This window comes from Onychostruthus taczanowskii, unplaced genomic scaffold (genome assembly GCF_017590055.1).
Source record: "Onychostruthus taczanowskii isolate IOZ18803 unplaced genomic scaffold, ASM1759005v1 scaffold30, whole genome shotgun sequence".
NCBI lineage: Eukaryota > Metazoa > Chordata > Aves > Passeriformes > Passeridae > Onychostruthus > Onychostruthus taczanowskii.
Window position 1 is genome coordinate 2,040,934 of NW_024500350.1, and position 26,794 is coordinate 2,067,727.

Genomic DNA, 26,794 nt, shown 5'->3' on the forward strand with positions numbered 1-26,794 from the left:
TTTGCAGCATCAATGCTTGGCACAAGAGGTGGAAACAGCAGGACACCTCCCTGCCAGCTTCAGTCCTGCAGCAAGAGACAAGGAAATAATGAAGCAAACAGAAATAAGGAAGTGAAAACTACTTTGCAAATGGAAACTGAAAGAGAAGGCTCTCTAAAACCTCATTAGCAATAAATTAGGTCTCAAAGGAGGCATTAATAATTTCAGAAGGAAGGGTGCCTGAAGCACCAGCAGAGCAACTCTACAAGCATTTTTTCCTGCAGAACAAAATGTGCCATCCTAGTGCTGTAGGGAAGAAAGGATTCCTCAGCCTTGCTTGGGAAGATCAAGAGGGCTCCCAAGGAGAGGCTGAAACAAAAGGGCTTCCAAGGAGAGGTTTCCAAAGTGTGCCAAGGACAGCAACTCAGCTCCATTCCAGGAGGATTTAGTTCTTCCTCACTGGCTATCACAGTGCTACAAACAAGTTACAGTAGAGAAATTCCAGAATACTTTGTTCTTTTTCTTAGCTGTAAAAAAATAGTGCTGTTAGATGAGGGATAAAGGAAAGAAATTTTAAAGAGGACCAAACTGCTCTCTGCAGAGCTTCACCAGCTTCAATTCCAAATCCACTGGCAGACAGCACAGCAGCACTGCCAGATCAATCCTTCAGTGTTGCCATGCATTTTTATTCAGGACAAACCAGCAATGACCTTCCAGGGACTATAATCTGAAGCAGTGCCCTTTCCTGGCATCCCCATCCCGTATGGATTGCAGGATGGTGACACAATCTCTTTGCTCCTCCCACCCACCACCTTGCTTGCCTCCAGGAGTGCTCTTTGCCCCCCTCAGCTCAGGCAGCTCCACCTTCTCCCAAGGATCTATGGGCGATATAAAAGAAGCTGTTGAAGGACAGAATATATATGAGAGGAGACAAGGATCACAAAAGGGAATTCAGAGTTTTATTGGAAAAAAAAAAAAAAGCAATGTAGTGTTGAAACAAAAATCAAATTCAATTAGTTTTCCTCCGATTTGAATGGCTACAAAAATAGATTCTACCCAAATCCATAAAGCCAGTTAACAGTACCATAACAAACAAACCCCAAAATTACTCATTCAGATACCACATACAGCAGTCACAGGAATCTAGCATATATTACTTAATGGTTTTTTTTTCCTTAAAGTAAATTTCTAAATGTTTCTGTTAAAACTGAAATACCCATAAGATTTTTTTAAAAAATGTACAAAAAATAATTGTTGGAGGTAACAGTGTGCGTTTATTAAAATCCTGCACCAAGGCAGTAAAACATTTATAATTTAAAACCCAGCCCAGTAGAAAAGAGAAATGTGCAAACATTTGAATGTTAGATGTACTCAGAGGCTTGTGGTGCATCAGACCTGGCATCCATCGCTGTCCTAAAGCAAGGTGGGCTCCAGCAGGAGAGGTCTCCAAGAGGCACTAGAGGGAGGCAGAGGCAGAAGCACAGCACTGGGCTGCAGCTCCCCAGTCTGGCTGCTGGCAGCACTGGTGCCTTCTCCCCAGGGACGGTTTGCCCACTCAGTAGTGTTATGGCACTCGATCCAATGCCATGGTGTCCTCCGTGAGTTCTGGTCAATCTGCTGGAGGAGGGAAGAGTGCAAAAGCCGTTTGAAAAGGCAGGCAGTGAAAGCTAATCAGAGCTAATGAGCTGATACACTGAGATTGCTGCTGGGAGCTCTGGCCACCTCACCAGCTCACTCTGTGATAAGGGTCAGAGTCAGGAGCCTTCAAAGGATTTTTAGCTCTTCCTTTACCACTGGTGTAGCACATAAGGTGCTGAACAGTGCTCACACACCACTCAGCCAGCAGACTGCCACCCTGAAAATTCAGGTCAGAGTTCTGCACAAAGCACTGAAATAAGATGAAGCTTATTAAGAAATATCATTCTACTTTCTGCTTCCTTTGGCTACTTCAGGTATCTTTAGCCTCACCTACCTCCTCCATTACTTAGTCCATGTCCTAGTGGACTTCTTGCAGAATTTTTTTCTGCATAGCTCCTGCAATGACACAAGAAGAGATTCCTTATTGCAGTGCAGTCTCATCCCATCCACTCCCAGACGCCGACAGAAGACCAGGATGAGGTAGTGTCCAGAGAAGTGCACAGAGCAGAGCATGTCAGGCAGTCACTGATCCTTCCACACCAGCAGTTACCAATCCCACCAAGCTTCCTGCATCCTGCAGACAGTAGTCCTTTGCCTACACTTGGTAGCCCCTGACCACTCTAGGGAGATGAGATAAAGCCCCGCAGCCGTGGTGGTAGCTCAGCTCTTGTACAGACAGAATGGGAGCAGAGACACTGAACACATCCAAGGGACAGTGTCAAGCCAGGATTAAAACTCCAGAGTCCCATCCTTGACCAACTTAGCCCGTGTGGCCTGCCCTTAGATCAGTATGGGTTGACACAAATAGAAACCTGTATGCGAATACTCAGAGTCCTGTTCCTTGGGGATGTGGGAATGTGATCTCTCCTGCTTTTCGGAGAGAAAGAGACAAAGCATTATTCATAAAAAATGTCAAGGGACAGCACGTGAAAGAGAACCTGCCTCTCATTACTGCCCTTTGGTAGCTTGTGGGATGCACATGTGACCAGATTCCGGCAGAAGGATCCCTGCCATCAAGTGGGCATCCCCCTGCTGTCACCTCAAGCTGCCCTCCCCTGCCAGCCCCAGCCATCAGGAAGAGAAGTTGGTTGACACTCACCCTCTGCCCCCCTCCAGAGTACTCTGGATCTCCTTCAGCACTTCTGGAAAGCAGAGGGTTAAAGCAGTGAGCCAAACCAGCGGGAATCTGCTTTCAGGCAGCTGCCTGACCACATTCCACCTCCCCACTGAACAGCCTCCAGAACCTGCCTCCCACAGCTCAGAGGTCAGTCCTTAGATCATCACTGCCTCTTCAACCAGGTTTTTACTGGGCAGGCTGGCACACAGGACTGAAGCAGTCATTTGCCAGAGGAAATGTTGCCAATCCCTGCCTACCAGAGCCCCAAAGGAACTGTCTGTTCCAGCTGTCATCTTACACAAGTCCTATTGGAAATAAAGATCCTTCTCTTATCTCAGCAGGGAATGCAGCTCTGCAGAACAGCCCCTGCCCGAGGGCATGGCTATCTGTCCAACCCCTCATTTCCAGGGATTCAAGAAAACCCAGCATTTCTACCAGTAATTACAGATCCCTGGGAACTGGAATCCACAAAATTCCCAGCAGCTTTCTTCTTTTCCCACCCAGAAAGGCACCTTCCCCCTCAGCAGCAAGACTTCATCTCACTCACTTTCATCATTGAGTAAGGCATGTTCCATCAGCCTCCCAGACTTCCTTTCTAAAAAAGAGTAAGAAAACTTGTTTTAGCTAACACTATTTTCCCCTCTTCCTGAAATAAGTGCAGTTTTGGAGAAATGCACAATGGAACTGGATTTTTTCCCCACCTTAAGTACTTTTGGACTTCACTGAATGCTTCACATCTAATCCTTAAATTCCCTCACACACTGAACTGTTTCTTTCAGCAATACTAGTTTGGATAACAGAAGATCTGAAAAAGTTCAGACCTTTCCTCCAGCAAAAACTCTGTTCTATCCTTTAAGGGAATCTTCCACATGCAACTTACTTCAGAGCTATCAACTAAAATAGAGTCCAGGCAGGTCACAATGTTTCCCCCACATACTTCCTTATTTTTCCCATTCTTAGGTAGAAAATATCAACTGTAGCAAGAGGAAAGACATTTTGAAGTTTACACACATCATGCTACCCTCAGTACACTTATTTTTTTTCACTTACCATCTTCTCCACAGTCACCTGGACTCATTCCTGGTCCCCTAAAAAAGGAAAGGAGACAAAAAACAATTACTGAAGAACAGGGGTGCAGAACTGTGTGTTCTTGGCAAGAGGCTAGAGCTACAAGAGGCTCCAGTGCACATCAACTAGATGGTTTGCTGAGTGTGGGAAGGGCTTCACCACATGCTGGTGATGCAGAAGTCTGCAGGCACCACAAAACACTCTAAATTCTTGGAATAAAATTCCTGTAGGATCTTTGTGAGTGCCAGATCTGCTGTTACTCACTGATGTTCCAAGAGGAGAGGAGGAACACTGAATTTCCTTTCACAGAGCAACAGCTCAGCTTCAGCACTTGGGAGCAAGCAAAGCAAGTCAGGGCTTTCTCTACATTTGTGACTCCAGCTTAGGAATACCAGTTCCAAAGCTTCCTGCTTTGTCCTACCAAATGTTCTCCAAGTAGGAAAATTATCAGAGGGAAGGTTACATTTCCTGATGCCAGCCCCTCTATGGATGTTAACTTCAAAGAGGTTTTCTTTCCTCCCTACTCAGACACAGTCAGTGTGCAAGAGTGTTACAGACATTACCTGGATTTCCTTGCAGCATTCTCTGTGCCAGACTTGTGCACGTGGTTGTTGCTTGTCACTTCTGGCACGTCCACGATGCACCGGGGCTCCACCAACCATTTGGTGGAAAGGGAAAACCTCTCAAACTCCGAGGGCGAGATCAGATAGAAACCTACAGGGGATTGGGAATTTATAAGGGCAATTCTCAGCAAACAGTTCCAGAACCAAAGGTGATCCTAAAAAAGAACAGATCTAGGTATGATCTGTGTCTGGCAGAAAGGGTTTGCTTTTCTTTCTATCTAAGCAAGGAGGGATCATTGAGGAAGATATTACCCCAGCTCCCCTCTGGTCAGCCTAGAGACTGTACAATTGAAGGTTATGCTGAGACATAATTCTGTTGTCCTGTGCTGACACTTGGGGAAAAGAGCACAGAAAGATGCAAAAAATCAACTGGAAAGCAGTGATCTCTCCTCAGCAGCCACAGAATCCCAGTTTTGCAATGTGAGTGCTCAGACACAGGCAGTACAGGAGGCACAGTGGAGTCATTGCCCAGAGCCTGCTGCTTAAAGAGCCATTCACCCCACACCAGAGAAGAGGAGGGTGGCCAGGTGGAAGTTATCTAAGGGGCACATCCAAGCTAAAAACCACTATTCACTCCTGTATTCATTAACAGTAATGGAACAAACTCACTCCTGCTTCTTCCAACTCGTGTTGGTACCTGTTGGCAGCTGGTACTGCCCAGAAACATACAATGAACACATTTCTGAAACAGTCTCACACGTGTACACAGCCAGCTAAAAACCACTGAGCCGTTTCCCATTGTCTCAAACACACAACAAGAGGGATGATGTGGGAGAAGCCCACCTCACCTTGGCCATATTTGGTGAAGACACAGGATGCAATGCCGCTCACATCCTCCTTGCGGATGCAGGGGTAGCGGATCTGCAGCTTGAGGAAGGGCAGGGAGATGATCTGGATGTCTCCCAGGTTGGTCAGCACTGCCAGGTCGTTCTCGCTGTAATCGTCAGTCTTGCAGCTGCCAAAGTTGGCAACTGTCACCTTCCGAACCCTGCAGCCCTCCAGGGCTGTCAGCTTGAGCTTCAGTTTGGAGCTGACCTTGGGCAATGTGAAGACCTGTCACAGAAATGAGAGACTGACACCTCTTCCTGCACAAAGGCAGCAGCAGCTCCCCAGGACATCTGCTGCTCCCTCCCTGGATAATGTTTCCATCCACAGGGAATACACACAGGTGTAACCAGAGCCAATCCCCTGCTCATGGCACAAGAATGAATCAGCCACAGGCACTGTGAAAAACCTTTCTGTTCTGACATCAGTTTTACCCTTCAGGCTGTAACCACACTTCTCCCTCATTTTTTTCAAAATTCTTCCCTATTTGGCTACAAATTAATACAGAAATAGAACAGGGTTTGAGTTAGCGTGCAAAACAATAAACTTTTAAGCTACTTCACAAAAATACCTACAAATTCCTGCTTCTGCACTAACAACAGAAACGCTCTTACCCAAAAGCAGAAGCAGCCATGTCCAAAGAGTATAATGTAATATAGGCAGAGAATTTCTATATTCAGCATGTGCAGTGCTATGCTGAACACCAGTTTTCCAGCACACACCTGATTTATGGACTGTACCAAACAGAAGTGCTGTGCCAGGGCTGTTCTTGAGGTACAGGAGAGCAAGCACTCCCAAGAGTTCTCTCTCCACTGAGCAGTGCCCAGTGCTTTAGCAGATTTCACGCACAATTCACAGGCACCTCCCTCCCTCAATAGGTGACACTCACCTTAAATTGCTCTTCAGATACCACCAGCAGCTGGTGGCTGCCTTGCATATCAGGACTCTTGGAAAGGTCATGTGCTACTTCTAGAGGTTCTGGGAGGGGAGTGCTGCGTCCATCCAACACAAGTATCCCCACAACAGGAGCCCTGTGCATCAGCTGAATCTCTTTGGCTAGACAGGCGAGATAAGGAGGAAAAACAAACAGGAGTCTAGTCAGAAACATTGTTAGAAACTCCTTCACACCCTCTCAGCACTGGAGACCTATATACTGTGGTTATAGAAATGCTGCCTAAAAATATTTAGTAGTTGAAGGGCAGTAGGGCATTCTGACTGGACTGATGTGTGTTGAACAGAAACCATTGTTACATAAAGACAACAGGCCCAGCTGTCAGAACAAGGGACATGTGCAGCGAGGGTTGATGGCAAACTTCAGTGACAGCTGACACAAATCTGTATTTCTGAAGTGAGTAGGAAATGAGGCTGAGGCACATCAAGCAGTGCTGGAGCTCCAGCTCAGCTGCTGCAGTGAGCATTGCTTAACTCAGACACTGCCACACTTGGCTCCAATCACTGATAAGCAGCACTAATTGAGCGACCCTTTTTTTCTGGCCATAACCCCTGTGAGCCATGGCTCAGACTCAACAGAACCCTGCTTGCACAAGGCACTTACCCTGCTCTGCCCTCACAGGCTCATCCATCCTCCTCTCAGCTGGAGGAACACGTAAACAGAAAGCGTAGACTGTCCCTCCATTGGTGCCAGCCCACAGGGACGGGCAGTGCCGGGAGCCTGGAGTGACAAAAAAGCCCATGAGCAAGGCACCATCCATGACATAACAGCTTTCCCTGGCTATACAAAAGCTCTCTCTGTTTGCACCCTAAATATCTTTATATTAGGGGAGACCTGCCAGGCACAGACTGAAAGTTTTTAACATTCTTGTCCCAATACACGTCCAGCAGCAGCCCTTAAAAAGGCACTGCACCTGAGCAAAGGCAAAAGTACCACCACATGCGCCACCACAATTGCTGTGTCAAGTTTTCACACATTTATATCACAGATGAGCAGAATAAACTTGTGCATGCTATCAGTTTGGGCTCTGATGCACAACCAGCCACCACCTTCACTAAAATTAAAAGGCTTTGCTGGAGACAGGGGTGAACTTCAGAGGAATGAGAGAAGGGAAAGTTTATACTAGAAAGTCAGATGCCAATACAGCATGTTTGAAAATCATACATAAAGACTTGATTCAAAGATGAATGGCCACTTGCCTCGGATTAGCCAGCAGAGAATGGCTAAACAGCAATTCTACATGACAACATATGCTCTTGTTCTATACCAGTTTTTCAGCACAGCACAAAGTAGGACACAGGAGGTGCCGAATTTTCCTGGCAGTAAATCCTAATACACTCCTTGGCAGAAGCAGTAAAAACCCATTTGGAAGAAGAGAGAGATGTTTTTCCTACTCACTGTCTCTCAGGAAGGTATCAGCAAAATACAGGGTTCGCACAAAGCCAGTGAAAGAATCTTCTGCGGAGCGCGCTTCGATCTTGCGCTGGACTGGAGCCAGTTCCATCTCCTGCAACACGTCCTGGTCAAACTTGGCATTTGCTTCTTGCACCTTCACAGGTGAGGAGACACTCTGTCAGTCAGGGATAGACACAGCAGGGAAGAGAGGGAGCGTGGCAGCAATAGAAAGGCACACCAGTGAACTTGTCCTCTGAACTGATCTTTTCTAAAAATGTGCCTGTTTTTATCTAACACAAATTGCCATTTTTCCCTCATACCAACAGCTATTGATTTGATAGCAGGGCTGAGACCACCTCCTGCTCTAGGCAGTCTTAGCAGGCTCCAAGCTGCAAACAGACCCCAAAAAGGTGAACCCCTCACCTCTGAGGCATTCCCACCACCTCCTCTCCGCTTCCTACTGGACACGCGGCTTCTTCTGATCCGCCGGAACGACTGACGGAGGGACTTCTTCAAGGATTTCACCCGAGACAGGGGACCTTCTAAGGCCAGCTGGTCACTGGGATGCAGCGTGCACCTGGAAGAGGGACACAGTAGCCACATGGTCACTTTCTACTGGGTGGCAATCACTCTCAAGAGTCCAACAGGATGCACACAAATGTTGGAACATGCTTGTATATTCTGAAAGATCTTCAAGGGTGGAGAAAAAAGAAGCAGAGCTTTTTGCTACAGTGACAGTTCTTGAGAAATCACTTATCACACCTTGCTTTGTTAGTAATTCCAGGTCATCATTAACATAAGGATTACCACAGACCCCCTGGAAAGATGACACTTACTTGACAAAGACCAGTCGCTTCTGCTGATGGTCAAAAAGCCCAAACCCATGACTGGTACCAAAGGCCACAAGCTTCCACTCCGAGTGCAGGGCCAAAGAGGTGACCACAGCTGGTGGCTGACATTGGACAAGGACAAATGGCTGAAAACCAGCTTCAAATCGAACAGGCCCATCTCGAGTTTTTAGCTTCTCATGACCTTTCCACCGATAGCCCTCTTGGTCCTGCAGGAGATCTGCTTCAGCATGGTCCACCACGTGTTCTGCATCCTCGTCATTCAGCTCCATCACCAGCACCTGAAAGGAAGAGAACAATCTTTGCTGCAGCTTTGGCTGTGCAGGCAGATCCCCAAGCTGCAGCCCTTCCCTACAGCTGCTAAACTACAGCACGTCTCAGGACAGATAAATAACAGCAGATAATGTCTAAAACCAACTAGAGAAAGTAGAAAATGCCAGAACGGTTTGGGTTGGAAGGCACCTTAAAGATCACCTAGTTCTAGCCCCTGCCATGCACAGGAACACCTTTTCTGGTCAAAGCTCCATCCAACCTGACCTTAAACACTTTCAGGGACAGGGCATCCACAACTTCTCCAGGCAACCTGCTACAGTGCCTTACCACCCTCATAGTAAAGAAGTTCTTCCCATCTAATATCTAACCCAAACCTACAGTTTGAAGCTACTCCCCCTTGTTCTGTCACTCCAGGACCTTGTAAGTAGTCTCTATCCATGTTTCTTGTAGGCTCTTTCAGGTACCAGGGTGAAATTAAGTGACCCCAAACCTTCCCTTCTCCAGGCTGAACAATCCCAATTCTCTCAGCTTTTCCTTGCAGCAGAGCTGCTCTATCCCTCTAATGAACTTGGTGGCCTCCTCTGGACTCACTCCACCATCTCCATGTCCTTCCTGCACTGGATGCAGTGCTCAAAGCAGGGCCTCACCAAAGCAGTGTTCCATTAATCATTTCCAGAAAACAGATCAATTTACCATGACAGAAATGAGCACTTTGAATTTTAGCAGATCTCCAGATTACACTGAAATCTCCCCAAAAAACAAAGTTTATGTTGACTGTTCATATTCCAATACCTGTCCTGCTGTACCAGCTACAGCCAAGTATCCACTGTATTTACACAGGTAGATCTTCTGGATCCCAAGTCTTGGATCATCACTGTAAGGATCAAAGGTACCAACCTAGGCAAGAGAACAGAGAGGGGCTGGTCTGTAAATGGGGCAGGAATCAGAACTCCCCAGGTTTTCAGGAAGTTTCTACCAGCAGCAGCTCTCTTACCTTGCGGAGGGGAGGCCATTCGTCCTCCCCCAGGGTGTTCATGTTGTCATTGGGATCAGCATCCGTGAGGAACACTCTCACTGTGCTCAGCTTATAAAGGAGGTGCAAGCAGACACCAGAGGCATCCCAAAACCTCACTGTGCCATCCTCATGCCTGGGGGAGAGGATACAGGAGCACACATCACACAGGAGGACAGCACATGGAGGGTAAAACAGAGGGGAAAATAAAGAATCAAAACAAAAAACCACAAGGAGGAAGATTTTTGGCTTCTTGTGTATTTTTTGTGGGTTTTGGTTGTTGGGGTGGTTGTTGGGTTTTTTTTTAATTCAGGTGTTCTTGGTGATCTGACACCATTACACTAATTTAAGATTATGCCAAAAAAGACATGGAAAAGGCAAAAAGCTTAGCATATGGAAGGAAAAACTCATCCAGGCAAAAATACTGTTACTGCGAGGGAAGAGAAAAAATAAACTTTAAAAAAAATCAAGCTTTAATCTCAGTTCTCCAGGTGAAAATTTGCAACAGTCTTCCAACACAAGGGTAGAAGCTTCTAACGTGCTCCATCAAGAATGCAATCTGAGGAACAGACCACTGAAACTCTCAAAAGTGCTTTGAAAAGAAAATGGCACATTTTTATGCAATGAGACAACCTCTTGCTAGCTACTTTCAACTCTTAGCTAGATCTGTTCATGCTGATCAAAGCAGACAGGAGTCCAAGCTAACCTCTATTTTAAGATTCAGAGTGTAAGGTAGAGGGAAAATGCTTCAAAACATGGAAGATTAAGCTTCACTTTAACACTGCTGCCTTTGAAGCAGGCTGGATTAGCGCCTGCACTCCTACACACTTTGGGAGTAGGGGCAATGGATAACACATCAAAACTAAAAATCAGCCACTTTCTGGGTTATCTGTGGACATCATGACCTGTTTGTTCAGAAGCAGCAAAATAAATTGACTTTACAAAGCCAGCAGTACAGCTTTGAGAAGCTGCACTGTAAAGCTGCAGTCTCTGCCCCAAAAGATGAGCAGACTTTTAACTCCATGGGAAAATCTCAGTCAGCTGGAAAAGGGGAACTGGAACTGGCTCCCTGCTGGTTCCCAGGTCAGCACCTACCCTGTTAGCAGCAAGTCCCTCTGCGGAGGATCTGGAGCGATGTTGGTGCCACCATCAATCGGCCACGGCTACAAATACAGAAAGAGAAATGTGACTGCCTGGGCAGTGACAGTGTGCAGAGAACAGTCAGCAGGAGGGCATGAACTCCAGTGCAAGTAGCAGTGAAACAGTCCACGCTGTCAGCTTTTGTTGGGATTAGATGTTCCCATTCTGACACCAACTGTGCCTTTTAGAAGGCATTCTACACATTTCCCGGACAAGCTTCATGCTTTTACATGAGAACTTTGTTACCACAGCCAGCTGGGAACACTCAGACTTCCCCTCTGGCTTGTCAAAGCTTAAAAAATAGCACATTTTAATTCCCCAGTGTAACTGTACTGCTTTGGGAAAAGGCCTCTCTCGACCCTGTTAAGAAGCAGGACAGTGTCTGCTGGGGCTGAACCCTCTGCAGATCATCAGCAACACAGACCACCCACACCCTGGGCAGTCACACTGGCCTGAACACGTAGGAACACAGGGGGACACAGGGGGGACACACAGCTGCCATACCATACTGGAGTAGTGAATGTTCTGCTTGCTCCCAGCGCTGATAATCCGCTCCCAGAGCTTCAGTGGGATGTTGGAGACGTGGTGAGAGCAGGTGATGGCTGAGCAGTGCAGGGAGGCCAGGTATGGAGGGTGCACTGCTGGCCAGCCTGCACTTTTCAAGTCTATGACCACGAGCTCTTCTTCTGCCAGCACCACCAGGGCAGAGGGGTCATCAAACTCTGCAGAAACAACATTCATTGAGGCTGACAAAACTGACCAGCCAAGGTCAGTGCAAACAAGCTTCCTGTAAGGCTCTTTGAAAACCGTAATCACGCACCTCCACATCAACATTTTTTATTGGAAAAAATCTTAAATGCTTCTGTGTTAACTGGGCCTTAAATGCTTCTGTGTTAACTGGGAGTATGAATGGATCTGAAGACACTGCAAATTTTACAAGACTTACAAAATGTACAAGATTTACTGCAAATTTGGGTTTCTTTGCATTACTCCTGGGCTGTGACAGTGACTTTTAATAGATTCCATTGCAGAGCATAAAATTTTTTAACAACAATGACTGAATAATACAATGTTCACTCTTACTACTGTAACAGCCAGAATTCCAAAGATTTTACCTGCAGATAATTAACAGCACTGGGTGGAAAGACATGTATACATCCCAGCAGTGACCCATTTAGTGCTGTGTTAGGACCACAGTCCATCCAGGCTAAGCTGCTTAAACATGCTAATGCCTTGGGTTCTGCAGAATGCTTCTCTGTTTGAACTGACAAGTATTTACAATTCAGGTCTTTTCATTTTTTCTTCTTCTCATATGTTGTGACACATCCTCTAGACTTTATTTTTAAAGACAGTACATCATCTAATAATTCTTATGTGTATTAGGAACAACTACACAGGAAATATGATCATGTAACTTCTGGTGACATCTGACACAAACAAGAATTATAACTCAAGTTATAATGGAAAATCTTGAGTGGAAAAAATTTAGTCTACAAGGACATTATTGCAGCAAGGTTGACGAGTCAGCCACAGCAGCAAACTGGTGGGGAAAACCAAAACCACAGACCAGTTCACAGCAGTGACAACTAACACAGCTAGAGAAATCTGAGTGAATCTAAAGCTGGATTGGGGCTGATGAACAGTGAGCCATTAGCAAACTACCTAACAGCTTTTCCCCAACCTTCCCTCCTAAACTGTACTTTTACTTCCCTCCTTTACTTGGTTGATTACCTGGTATACACTTGCAAGAAGGCACATACCAACTCTGTTCACTCAGCAAAACTAAATTCAAGTAATTAGTACTGGGCATCACTAGTGAGGCACCCCAAGTTTCACCTCTGACTAGGCCCAGCCACAACACATCACTAATTAGTTCTGTTTCATAATGAAAAAAATGTTTTGTAGTCACTTTTACTTTGCTTTCCTATGTACCATCATTTGCAGTTGCCCAGAGGACTTCACTATAAAACTAATAATATCATCCCTGTACTGTAACAGCCCTGCAGTTTATTGTTGCCAACCTTAGCCAAAAGTGCTCTGTTTGAACAATTTTTTTCCCTGCAAAAACACACACCATTTCTTGTGGCAAGAATCTATTTTAAGGCACAGTAAAATTTGTCACAATTGCCACACACTCACCCACCTAACTAAAAAGAAAATAGTAACAGGAAGGGCTGACCTTTTTAAAAACTGTTTCCATAGCATATTCAGGGTAGTGAAAAGTCACCAGCTACGACCATGCTGCAATGCATAAGCTTTGTGCTTATTAAATTAATTGGCTTTGGTATACAATTAATACCCTGGTATTGTCATTGCAGGGAAGACTGCTTAAGGGCAAACAAGGCAAGCTATGTAGATCCACTAAGCTGAGGCAATCAGCCACAAGGAAGTTTGTCAACCACAGAAACCTTATTTTATTGTAAAAAACTTCCTCATCTGAGTGCAACAGTTTCAGTTTCCTGTAGCAGCTCCTGTCTGAACCCACCGGCAGCAGTGTTAACTGGATAATTCAATTCCTGGGAAGTAGAAATATAAAGCCTGTTTGTTGAGTTATTTCATCCTAAAGGATTTCTAATCATATCCAGAACCTGAACTCTAAGCAGTCCAACTCTGACCTAAAAAACTCAGATTTCTTTCATCTTTAATGCTTTTGTTCCATCATCCAGAATCTCCACTCTGACAGTTTCATAGAAAGTAAAAGGGTCTCCTTCCTTAACACCAAAAGGTATTGAACTCGAAGTATGAAACAGTAGCTCAAGTTTATCAGCACAGTGAGCTAGAAGATTTAGACCTGTAGGTTCTGCACACTTGGAAGATGCTTAGAAAGGGCAGCGTTGTGCAGGGAAAATCAGTAACAGACACATACAGGCACTTCTGCTCAGTTACACTTTTATTTCTCTGCTCTCTTTTCAGTGACCTGAGAGGGCCTGTTAAGATCTAAGAAGAGAGGCAAGAGGGAATCCAAAAGCTGTTTCTTTCTGCCTCTTTTCCCAAGACATTCCTCCCCTGGATCCGTGCTCTGCTTCCCAGAACAGGCCGGAGGGATCAACCGGCACCAACAGACCAGGATGTGCAGCTGTGGCTGTCACCACCCTCCCTGGCAGGACACAGGACAAATTGGTTGGAAACCAGTCCAGCAGGCAAATCAGAGACTAGAAAGCCTAAGAAGATCCAGTAACAGAAGATTTACTTACAAGCTCCTAAACAATTTGCAGTTTAGTCTGATCCTGCACATTTTTGGAGCTTGAAATAGCATTTTATACTCAGTTACTCCAGGTTAACCAGAAGCAAGAACTACACTAGCATTAAACAAACAGTTCTTGGGGAAAAGCTTTACAGTTTCCTGAAAATGAAGAATGTAAAGTTACTGCAGAAGTAAGAGTAAGAAAGCTCTTCAACAGAAACAAGAATCTGACAAGCTCTACACAATTCCAGGAATGAGAACTATTCAGTTTACATTCATGTTCACCAGCAGTAAGGAAATTAAGTTCTCCATATACTGACCCTTGGTTCTACATCACCCTTTGCTGATTTGTTACCCAAAGCTCCAGACACAAATCCAGGTACTAATTAAAAGAAGCAATGTCTCAGTGGGAGTAAATTCTGGTTTTAATTATTAGCCTCCTTTGAAGTGCTATTTCCAAACAACAATATTCAGCTCCTCATTTCACGACCTGGTTACGTCCAATGTCCAGCTTAAACAGATATAGGCTTAAAAGATCTTTTCTCATTAACAGAGTAGCTTAATTTTTTTGAAGAATGTATGGCATTTGTAACCAGCCCTTTATTTACAGCAGTATTTTACATTTCACTTTTAAATGGGAGTCTTTCACAGCTAGACTCAATCTTAAGGGTCTTTGCCAAACGAAATGATTTTTTGATTCTCTGCTGAAGTCTCAGAAACTCCCCAAACAACTGACCTCCTTATCACATTTCATTATGCTATTTATACCAGGCAGATTCCCACACACGTCCACAGCTACCCTAATTCCTCAGTAATGCCCTTCCATCACATACCTGCAGCAGGAGCTGAACTGAAGATTATAAAGAAGTCTATCACCCGTGAGGTAAAGTCAAAGGCTGTTTGCTGGCTGCCGTGGATAACAGAGATACTGTGCCGGTCTCCATAGCTAGCCCGGGGCATTCCTCCTTGGAATATTATGTAAGGAAGCCTTAAGAGAAAGAAAGGGTTGAAGTGGTCTGTGCTGAAGTAAGGAGCAAGAAAAAATTTAAAGAAATGCCAAAGAAAGTTTGACAACAAGTTATTATAATGTTACTCTAAAGGGTTCATATGGCATTGCACACTGCACCCTTCCAATAGCTGAGATGGAAGGGATGCACCAAAAACTCACCCATTTTTTGTTGTCTGCCAGTAGATCTTGGAGATGGCCTTGCAAGGAAAAGGACCTGAGAAAACAGAGTTATTTGCTGCAGTTCAAGAACTGCATCTTTACATCAGAAGTTGCTGATTCTGCTCCAGCCAGGTCACTTTATCCTCCACCCCAAGGAGAGCCACCTAAATTAGTAGGAGCCAGCACCACCTCCCCAGACCAAGCCACATCAGACAAGTCTTCTGGGACATACTGACCACAGAACTCCACAGCAAAACACAGCTTAGGTTCAGAAGCAGCTCTAAGCCATGCTGCTGATGGCTACCAGGGAGCAGAAGTGCTGCTGGAGGAGCTGATTTAATAGAAAGGATTGCTAAAATCACAGCCATTCCTGAAACTAATATTAAGTGATAGAGCTTCAGAAACTTCTTTGCACTCAAAAGGTGAGGTCATTCCCATTTGATGGTTTCCAGAAAATCAGAAGCTTCATTTAATCACTGCTCAGGTCAACAAAAAATACACTCAGCTCACTATTAATTACACAGGATCCAAGCAACTCCTGCTGAACAGGACACCAGCTAAAACAAAGAGCTGAATCACCAACACCCTTCTTCAAAAGGGGCACTAATATTGTCAAGACTTGCTCTCCATGTTGAGTACAGATTTCAACAATGCAAAGAAGTTTCAAATCCAAGAGAAAATCTGGGCTGAAATCCCTTAGTCGAGGCTTACAAGCCATTCAAGAGGCACTTCTGCATTTTGCCATTAAACACTAGGGAGAATTGTGACTTGAATATCCTACACAAGCTCAGAATTAGTTTGGGTTTGGACAAATACACAACAGTTAAATCTCACTTACTGACCATAAGGCACAGTGTTTTCCAGAGGCTCTGACTGCCTGTTGTCACTGGATACTGGCCACTGGCTGTAACTTCCATCGTAGTGACAACTAATGAATTTACTGCCATCCCTCTGCCAGTAGAGGTTCTCCAGTTGCTGAAAAGAAAGCCATACAAATGACTGCTCTCCAGAGAGCTCTTATCTCCCCAAAACAACCTGTTCTTACTAAAAAAGCAGCTTTGTCAGGGTCTCCCTGCACCTGATTTGTCTTCAGAGTGTCAGTGAGAGCCCTTCCTGCCCTACTGAACTGACTCTGGATTGAATCAATACCTGGCTGCCCAGGAAATGGTGTGTTGCTTGGTTATTCTGCAGGTCCCAGAGGACAATCAAGCCCCTGCTGTATCCAATTAGGATCTGGTCAGGGTTCTTAGGATGCTCCCGAAGGGCTTCCACCAGTTCACAGGATCGTCTGTTGCAGTTATCTTCTGGTATCCTGCAGGAGCAGAAGAGAAAACCAAGAGAAGCTGATTCCAGGTACAACCTGAAAGGACTGTAATAAAAGGTGTAAGAATGAGAAATTAAGCAAGAAAGTTGAAACAGTTGATCCCACAAATCCTTCAAGCAGCAGAAATATCTTATGGGAGACATCACATCAGGCCTACCACATGGACATGCACCTAGTCCCATTTCTTCAAGGAAAGGCAATGAATTCCAGGACTGCATCCCAGGACTGTAAAGACCGTTTGAACCACCCACCCTATTCTCTTAAGGAATAATGGTAAGATGGAAATGTCAGTAGAAGTGAAGTAGGACAGTTTTCAGCAGCACTCAGCAGAGTGATAAGAACTTCATTTGAACAAAGCAGCACCAGATGTCCTGCCAGTGGTTGAAAAAATAAATGGGTAATTACAGCTAATTTTTTTTTTTTTCTAAAACTAAACACAAAGGCTAGGGCACAAGGTTTGCAGATTCAGCCCAAGTGAACATGCTCTGTCCTCCACAGTGACAACACCAGGCTGGACCAGGACAGAAATTGTTACTCAACACACCAGGACCAAAAGTTACTTTCATGAGAGTCAGGCAGATATGGACAATGCTTAACACAACAGCGAGGCCCCAGCACATGATCTGGGGTGACATTTTAACAAAGGATGTGTCTGGTAATGGGATTCCACATCTTGTTTGCTCACTCACTCACCGCTGCAGCACGGCCTCGGGGGTGATGGTCCTGTCCTCCAGCACTCGGAACGAGGGCAGCTCCACCACAAAGATGTTGCCACTCTCTGTGCCCAGGTACAGCACTTCCCGTGAGGAATGGGGAAGCACAGCTGTTACCTGGGTGGCACTTGGTGGAGAGCTGGGGATGCAAAGAGACTCTTGTTACTGAATTTGGGAGAGTTCACAACGTAACAGGGACATTTATCACTGTCATTTGTTTTGGAGGCATGATTTTTTTTTAAGGAAAAAACATCAGCTGACGCTCCTTGATTTTCCTCTTCGCGTCTTCAATCAGCTTTAAGACAAATTATGTCAGAAATTTTTGACAAGTGCATGGAGAAAGAACCAGACACCTTTTTTACAGAACCCTCTCTAAGTGCTCCTAAAAATAGCTCACCTAAAACTGGCAAGATGAAGTCAAACTAAAACCACAACAGCATTTCAAAGTCTGACTTAAGTCATGGTTAGATTTACCTAACCTTAACAGCTCCTGTACTCACAGCAGTGAATGCACAATATTTTAAAATATGTCACCCTTTGCACTGGTTGAGCACATTTAAAAGCTGATCTCCCATGCCCTAGCCAGCTCTTGCTTTGTTTCCATGGATGTCTTTTCAATGGATTCAGAGGAGTGACAGGCTGTAAGAACTGGACAGGCTCTAGCTTAAACAACAGCAGAATTTTCTGGCTGCTTATGCCCAGAGCAGCTCCAAGCCCCCTGCTGTGCCTTACCCAGGTGGCCCTTTGAGGGTGAAGCGATGCTCCTCCCGCAGCTCGGACGTTCCTCCGTGCTGCTTCAGGCTCCAGAGGTGCAAGCTGTTATCATCCAGCAGTGTCACCAGCTGGCACTGCAAAAATCACACAACTTGCTTTTTTCAGAATGCCAGTATTAAATATAACCCAGTAAATTTAGCAGTAGATTTGCTGCTGTTCATAATTCCCTGCTAAAACAGGACTGGGGAGCTGGTTCAGTTTTTTATGGCAGTGGACAAACACTGCAGCAATGGGATTTGGGGGGTGGAGGGAGGCAAGAAGTAGCCTAGAGGCTAAAAACCCTGTTATAAAGGCACAGGTTATCACTGAGGGGGATGACAAGGATTTAGGCTCCCAAAGAAGATCAGCCTGTGCTGTAAAGCCCAGCCATGCAGCTGCAGGCTGTATCTCACCTCCTCCTGGCTCAGCACAGGTTTGCTGAACACACCCCAGCTTTGGGTGGGGCTGATATACTCTGCTACACCACACTCCTCACATTCTTCATGTCCAACCTCATTCTGAGGGTTGTGTCAGAATCCTTTTATGAGCCCAGCCCTGCTGGCTGGATGTTCAAATTGAAGCATTTTACCTGCTGCAGCCACACCTGGTGCAACACTCCCCATGGGAGTTTCAGTTTATACCATTAGTTAAGCAAACAGACACCCAAAACCGCCTCAAGAATTAAATCCCTCTCATAAAGAGGCCACTTGTGCTACACTGGGGGCATCAGAGAACAACGTCTGCAACTAAGACACCAGTCTGGACTGTCAAGGGAAAGTGGTTAGACAGCCACCAGACATTTGGAAAATTCTGCTTTCCTATTTTTAGAGTGTGGCAATAACTGTTCAGCAATCCCCAGGAGCAACAGTCAATACCCCCAATCACAAAGGCAACAAACTTAACAGCAGATGAGGTTAGCAGTGCTGTGCTGAGCTCCTGAAAATAATTAAATCAGCTCAGCAGCAGCTCCTGTTCTATCTGTTGTGCAGAGAAAAGACTACTCAGTCATACTGAAAAAAATAGGGGCTGCAAAAGGAAAAGGAAATATTTGCTACTGCAGCAAATTGCCTGAACTGTCATGGCCTTATTACCATTCCCAGGATGTTACTGGAGATAAATGAGTAACAGTTATGAACAATAAAGCTACTCTTTAGTTTAAAGCTTCTCTTCTAGTTTTACTGAGCATCTCCACAGCAACAAGGACTGCTGAGAGCACAAAATACACTGGGATAAACATTCCCAACCAAACACTATTTGAATATACTTGGTAATAGGAGCCCAGATCCCCGGAATAAAATCAACACCTGTTTAGGAGAGATCCACCTAAGTCACAGAGGTACTGAAAATGCACTTACCTGATCAGGTATAAAGTGAATCTGCATTACAGTGTTGTTTTCTTCATGTAAACCCATGAACTCCACCCCAGGAGCACCATATCTGATGAGTTTGTTGAGGATCTACAGTATTTAAGGTGACCCACAGCTACAATTAATTGATAAGAAGCTTGCTAGCAAGCAAGACAAAAAGAGATTAGTTTGAAACCACGTTTTACTGTTGGTGAGCTGGACTGCAAAGAATCAATGCAAATCTACTTTGCTTGTAAAATTTGCAGGCTGAGCTCACTGTGGAGAACAGGGAAGTTCACTTCTTCCTTCAGTATATGCAGAAGAGGTGCCTGGACCCGGTTTTTTCTCAGGGATGTTCAGTGCTTTCCCAGACATTACAATCCTGCTTAACTAATTTGTAACCAGGAGACAGATGGCTACTGCCTGCATGTGGAGTCCAACCTCTGAGCACAAACAACACCAGCAGTGAATGATTAAGCTGGCAGAGACAGCACCAACTTTTCCTTTCTGGGCTGGGTGACATGCCTGTTTTACAGCTCATCTAACTGGTCTCTGCCATGAGAATCATCTCACACACACAAAAATCAGACTGGATGGCATTAGCTACAAAAAATAAATCACCACCTTCAATGTTTAGGTTTTTAATTCCTGGATGGTCAAAAACTCAGGAAGTAGAAAGCATTTCTGACTTCAGCTTTAACCTTTGAAATAGTATTGCTTTAGGAAAAAAAAAAAAAAAAGAAAAAGGAACCCTGCCCCAAATATTTAAACAACCCTGGAATTTACAATGTGAAGGATTGCTAAACTTAGGCTAGATCTAGTCTGACCTTCTGCATAGCAAGAGCAGAGTAGCAGAGTCTTGTTTAATATCATCATCAGCTCAGCTTCTGTTGGAGCTGTAGCTCAGCTCTTGGAAGATAACCCCACACTAACCAGACCAAAATCACTCCAAACCCTCGCAAACTGTTCCAGTGTTCCAGTAATCCTTGCTTGCAAATTCATACTTAATCTAACTTTTGAAGTGTCTTCAAAGCTGCAGTAATTCTGCTGAGGTTAGAGAACTCTCCCAGGGTGTTCAAAGGATACAACTTGATGGCTCCTGATCGTGTCCCAATGGCCATGAGACGGAGAAACGGGCTGTAGCCCAGGGCACTGGGCTGGTGGGGAAATCCATGCTCCACAGTCTGGGGAAGAGAAGGAAACATCATGATCAGCAGCTTCTTTCATGGGCATCGTTGGGCAGAAATTCAACATGGCATGGCAGTCTGAGATACAGCACTTAATGGCAGCTTTTTCTGCTGAAAGGTGTTCGAACCTTTTTGATTTGCTGAACAACAGCCTAATGATGAATGTGTGCCAAGAATCCCTGGCTCCACAGCCAGGATATCCAGAAGTGTAACAGAAATGAAAGAGAAATATTCTGGAAACAGTAGCCTGAGCAGCTCTTGATGTTAAGATTATAAATAACTCTGCATAAGCACAGCTTAGTCTGTCAATACAACACACTCCATCACTCCACATCAGCTGCACTGCTGTAAACCAACTGCTCAGCACAATTTCAAAGCCTGACACAAATACTGTGCGCTGTAAGACCAGCTTTATCTGCCAAATTCCACACAGGTCAGCCTTCCTGACCTCTTTTTGGTGACTGACATGAAGAAATGGTGCAAAGCAATGCAGAGCTATGAGCGAACATCAGCGCTCATCAAGCAAGCAAAACAGATTTCCTATGAGCAGCCAGGAAAACTAATGTAATCCATATCCATTTTCCAGAGGGAACAGGAGGAACACTGGAATTTAATGAGAGCAGGAGCCTGCTAGGCCACCTCAGAGTAATCCAAAGCCATTTGGGACTAAAAAGATGTCACTGTCACAGGGAGGAGTGTGGCTTGGCCTTGGTGGCTTCCCTAAAGTACAACATACAACTGCCCAGGAGAGATTTGGAGCATCTGTATACACCACACTGATGCATTTACACACCAGGGAATAATATCCTGCCATACTTACAGGATGCCACCAAGCTGCTTGGAAAACAGTTCAGTGAGGTTTTCAGAAGTGCTAATGCACAGCTCTTATCCTGGTTTAGGCAAAACCAGGATGCACCAACGCACAGGTAAAGAGGACTGGTGTGCCCACAGATTAACCAGGAAGATTAAGAGGGATGCTTCCTGGAAAACACTGATCTTTAAAGGCCCAACTTCTGGAAAATACCTTCTTCTAAGGCAAGCTGGCCAGCTACAGAATAGGAACTCACTACTGAAAAAAAAAAAATAAAAAGCAGAGAACTCTCCATCTGCAGCACCTGAACCTCACTCCCATCCTCATTTCCATCATGTCTGAAGCAAAGCTACCACATCACTTAAGTTTTATGCTTTATTCAGCCTAAAAGTAACACCTGGACTTTATTTCCTGCATAGTGATTTCCCAACTTAATCCCCTGCACGAGAATCAAATGGAGCTGGTTTCATTTCCGTGGTCAGGCCATAGCCCGAGGTGCCCCAGCTGCTGCAAAGCACTTTAATGTCCTGCTCAAAGACACAGCACAGGAGGATCCAGCTGACTCCAGAGTCTGCCAGTTTGCTTGGGTTTTACCTGTTTGATCACAATTCCTAAGCAAGAAAAGATCTCCCTCCTCTAAATACTGGGTACCCCAGCCTGAGGTTCTCTTAAGGGAAGATGAGTCTCTTTAGAAGATGAAACTGAAAATATTGGAGCATTTCCCAATTTTCTGCCTGCCAACTCATTAGGCTGGGCAAAAGAGTAGATAGTAATTTTTTTACCTTTTATAGGTAGTAAGCCAAGATTAATACTACAAGCTCCAAGACCACGGAGTTTACTTTCATTTTTGATACCTTAATCTCCAGCCTTAGCTCTTTATATTCTAAGAAGGTAATTTAAGTGTTAGGTTTGCATTATTAAAAACAAACTTTGAGAAGTCAATCTTTTTACTGTCACCCTTGAAGTTGCAGCTAATTTTCTACATAGCTACATATATAAAACTTCCTAGAGATGGCTATGAAGTTATGAATTTATGAATTTATCAATGGACTCAGAATTGAAACAGGGCAGTTTCCTAACACAGCATAGGCAAAGAGGAATTCCTCTGCACTGTGATAGCTACTGAGGCAACACAGAAAAGCTTCCTAATTGTCAAAGTTGTGGGAGTATTAAGCTATGGTGCAAAATTCTGGGAAGAAGATCCAAGGTAGCGTTATCTTAACAATAAATCAGACATTTAAATGAATCAGGTGTAGCACAGGCAATAAACACCATTCCACTCTCACCCAAAACAAAAGTGAGGAACTTGTTAGGGAGACACCAGTGTAACTCCCCCTGATGGTTTCAGTTTCAACTTGTTCACAGTCACTGCACTGTCATGTTATCAGCACAACCAGGTGCAATTTTCAGTGACACATCAATTAGAAACTGTGATTATTCTAAGATTTCATCCAGCCCAAAAGATAAAGCTTTAGCCACAACTCTCAGAAAACCATGACTTATACAATACTGTACTTCCAGTTAGGAAGCTGTCAACACCAGCCTTAATACTGGCCTAATTATATCCTGGGCTTGATGTGTTAATTTGTAAACACATTAGACAAGTCAATAAAAGCTTTAATTTTCAAGTATGAGACCTATGAACTGCACAACCAAGTGTGTATGATTCAGTCATAATAAAGGAGGGTGATTTTTTTCTCCTCCAGGTTTTCATTCAACCAAAAATGTGAAGCACCCCCCATTCCACAGACAAATTTGCAAAAGAGAAGTATCAGTAACAACCACAGTGTGCTACACAACTGCTCATGGAGACCAGTAAACGTTCTAAAGGTTTCTGGTAGCTCTGAATCTTCAACCAAGATGCCCCTAAGATGCAACAAAGATAAGTCTCTCTTATGTCATTTGTTTCCACAGCTGGGCAGTAAAGGCTTCAGGGTGGCTTTTGCTGCATTTGACACCACCAGGGTCAGGCATTCACATTCACTGTCCTGATTACCCAGATCTTTTCCGTGTACTTATTTGCACCCAGTTGTTAAATCACATCAAGCCAGCTTTGGGCTGCCCTCCCTCCCCTCGGCAGCTTTCATCAGCCAGTCCTTTCACCTGCCCAGCAGGTAAACGCAGCAAGGGGGACAGAGGGGGGCAGGAGGCAGCAGAGGTTACAATGGAGCCTTTCAGCCGAGCTGAAATAAGAAACTGCAGTGCCCACAATGTGCCCTCCTTCTCAAAAGGGCCTTTGTTTCTATGGGGAAAGGTAGGAGCTTTTTCTCCTTCTCCACAGATTTGTCAGACTCAAGCAAGCCTGGTGTCAGCAGCACCGACAAAAATGCTTCGTGTCAGTCGTATTTACTGCAGGAAAAATGTGGCCAAACTGAACAGTTGTTCCCAGCCCACACTAAAGCTGTGCCGATGAAATTCAGCTCTGTCTTCCTCCTTTCACTTGTCTCGGCTTCTCCCCTCAGATTGTTTTATGACAGAGCAGAGACAAACCCAACCACAGGCAATACAAGCCCTGTCCCTTTGTTAATTCATCTTTTGAAGAAACAATGAAGTCTGTATGTGCTAACTCCACCTTGCTTAGGCACTAATTCAGATTTCAGGTAAGGTCTCCATCACACCCATCAGCAAAGGGGCAGGAAGGCTGAAAACAGGGGAAAAATCATGAAGCCATAAATTAAATGCAATGCTCCCAGTTGGGTAACATTCAGCTGTAAGACAGGCTGGTTCACCTGTGTGTTACCCATCATCTAGTCTGACAATGCCAGCCTGAACATGTTTCCTCTGCAGGGCTTGGACTGAGCCAAAGGCATCCAAATACTACTTCCAAAAGCAGGATAAACTCAAAGAAGTAGACTGCCAAGTCCACATACCTTATCCTTCATTCTATCCACTGAGCTAAAAACAGATTCTTGCAACAGGTACACACAAGTATGGGAAGTTCTTACTCATACAGAGAAACAGATATGCAAAGCTAAGTGGCTAGCAGAATTTAGGAAGGTGTTTTTTGAAACAAACACAACTTTGAAGACAGTTTGAAGCTCTAGTCCAGTCATCAATCAGTCCTTTAAAACCATCTGGACCACCTCTTAGGCAAAACAGAAATGCAAGAGAGAAGCAGTAAGAAGATCACAGCCTATTTACCTGACAGAGTAAACAAACAAACAAAAATCCATCACCACCAATTCAACAGACTTTCTAAACTGAAGTCCATTCTAGGTCAGCGTCATCAAATACATTCCACTACACTAACACTAAATCTGTGAGGCATCATGCATTTATATTCAACTTCAGAGTAAAAATGAGGGCAGGAATCCCCAGCATCTTTAAGGTGCAGACCTTGCTTTAGTCATGGCCTGCATCACACACTGAAGAGGTGCAAATCCACCGTGCAGTTTCTCTGATCAGCAACTTTACAGGCCCACAAAATATTTCCCAAGCAGGTTCTTAACCAGAAGTCTTTCAAAGACCTCAAATAACAAGTGTTTAAAAACCTGCTTACCAGCACTAATGTGCTTGCTCTAATAGCACATTAGACCAGGACAGCCTTGGCACACAAAGCACTATGATTCTTGGCTCCTTGAAGCCACAACCTCCAACAGCTCAGAATTAAGGTCTGACTTTCCCAGATTTTCTGAGTCTACCCAGCTGTGAGTAGATGTTTATTGGATCAAAGGGTAGAAGCTTTCAAATGACCCATTATCTCTAGAAATACTGGAATGGGAGACACAAGTCTTGGGGAAAAAAAAAAAACAAAAAAAACAAACCTCACTTTTATGCAAGAAAAAAGTAGTGTAAAAGATTCTAGTATAATGTTCATTCCCTTCTGATTCTTATTAGAAAAGAACAAGTTACTGTGGCTTAAAGGTGCAAATGAATTTTACAAGGCCTTTAATTACCAAGCTGTTAATGAGAGTAAACATTAGGAAGTGTCCAAAGTAGTTGTCTCCCTAGAAACAAGATGTCATATTTACCTTCAGGACTGAATCAAATGGAGTCACAAATCCTAATGTCAGCTTCTACTATATTTGGAAGTTTCCCTCTGCTGCAAAAGCTACCTCTTTCAATCCCTGTTTTGCATTATCCAAATTAGTGTGTCTCTAGCAGGTAAACCTTAGCCAAACATTCTCCTAAGAGAAAGGCATATTCAAGGAAGAGCCATCCCTAAAATAGCAGAGTTTTTCCAAGGTATATATAATTTTAAATGCTTATAAGCAACTGGGACCCATCCCTGGGACATCTTTTCTCAAGCTGACATTTCATTTAGCCAGATGCAAACAACTCAAACCTGGTCTGCATTCACTGATTTTTCTACTGCATCTGCACTAGGATTTCCTGGTGGCAGCAGGCAGAAAACAGACCCGAAGCACTCTTGAGTTCCTTTGTCTCCCCAGTGGCAGGGAGGTATGCATGGAATTGGTGTGCTTAGTACCAATTACATTAAATCATTTATCTCAAACATCCACAGTTCCACTTCAAGTATCCATCTACAGTACAATTACAATGAATCAAGGAGGTTATTTCCTAGGCTGATTTCATTTATCCATTACACTTTTCAGCAAAATTCCATTTAAACCTTGGAAACACAAAACCTACAAATATATTTCTGCTCCCCAAAGAAAGTGTAAGTATCCATTAGCCTAGCCATGATTTAATACCAGACATTTTCAAAGATAAAAGCATCATGCTCCTGGCCAGAGCTCAAAAGAAAAATGCCCAGAGTGTTGGATAGATAGCACAGCCATTGCAATTTCTTCTTCACAGGGGGAAGGAAAAAATCTAGAAACAGATTCAGACTAAGATAAGAGTAAATTCATTATTAATGGCCATTGTGCTGCCTAGGTGCTAGCACAGCCTTTTAAATGCACATTTAAAAGCAGGGGTACATTTGTAAATTCAAAGGATAATCAGGAACAAAGAACTCTGGCTTCAGCTGCATCACAAGCTGTGGCTTATGTGTATCTTTAGAAAAATGTTTATTTTCCTAACAAGGACTACCTATAACCGAAACAGTCCCAGCACATAGCAGGACAAGTGACAGACCAATCAGAAGATAGAAAAGATCTGTGAAGACCTCTTCTTTCAGCAAGTGCCACTCAACAGCATTACAATATCCTTCCTCCTAAAAAAGGAGACAGAATTGAGAACATGCCCAAGACCTTAAAGGAAACTACTCAGGCACACTGGGGGAGAAAAAGGCAGAACTGAAAAAGAGAACAAACCAGCACCTCCCCTAAATTTAACTTTTCCACCCACACTCAAGTGGTTTTTCCCTCCTTTTGGAGGATGCAGTGGCTCAGGACAGATTTGCCTTGAAGTCTGAGGAAAGCCCCGTACCTTGTTGAACTGGAAAAGGTCGCGCTTGAGCCTCTCTCGCACTGGATCGTGTCCGGGTCTTAAGAACCTTCTCATCTTCCTTGCTGTAGTATCTTGGCAACAAA

General features: G+C 44.3%; 1 protein-coding gene across 5 annotated transcripts; it reads right to left on the bottom strand.

Annotated features, from left to right (window-relative positions):
- Positions 1-931: 931 nt before the first annotated feature.
- LLGL2 (LLGL scribble cell polarity complex component 2) lies at positions 932-26,794 on the bottom strand. Of its 5 annotated transcripts, none has more exons than XM_041409405.1 (25): positions 26,691-26,794; positions 20,445-20,542; positions 19,368-19,449; positions 17,992-18,107; positions 17,240-17,398; positions 16,372-16,534; positions 16,065-16,197; positions 15,223-15,277; positions 14,888-15,042; positions 11,375-11,592; positions 10,826-10,893; positions 9,713-9,866; positions 9,511-9,615; positions 8,434-8,726; positions 8,021-8,174; positions 7,601-7,751; positions 6,806-6,922; positions 6,140-6,306; positions 5,214-5,478; positions 4,366-4,516; positions 3,785-3,822; positions 3,282-3,329; positions 2,717-2,759; positions 1,952-2,013; positions 932-1,593 (listed from the first exon to the last, which is right to left on the bottom strand). In XM_041409405.1, the coding sequence occupies exons 1-25, from the start codon at positions 26,763-26,765 to the stop codon at positions 1,589-1,591; spliced, it is 3,075 nt and encodes a 1,024-aa protein (XP_041265339.1). In that variant the 5' UTR covers positions 26,766-26,794; the 3' UTR covers positions 932-1,588. The 5 variants fall into 5 exon arrangements, with proteins under 5 accessions (XP_041265339.1, XP_041265338.1, XP_041265341.1 ...); XM_041409404.1 differs by having other exon boundaries at positions 932-1,596; XM_041409408.1 differs by lacking the exon at positions 932-1,593 and adding an exon at positions 2,430-2,484 and having other exon boundaries at positions 1,960-2,013.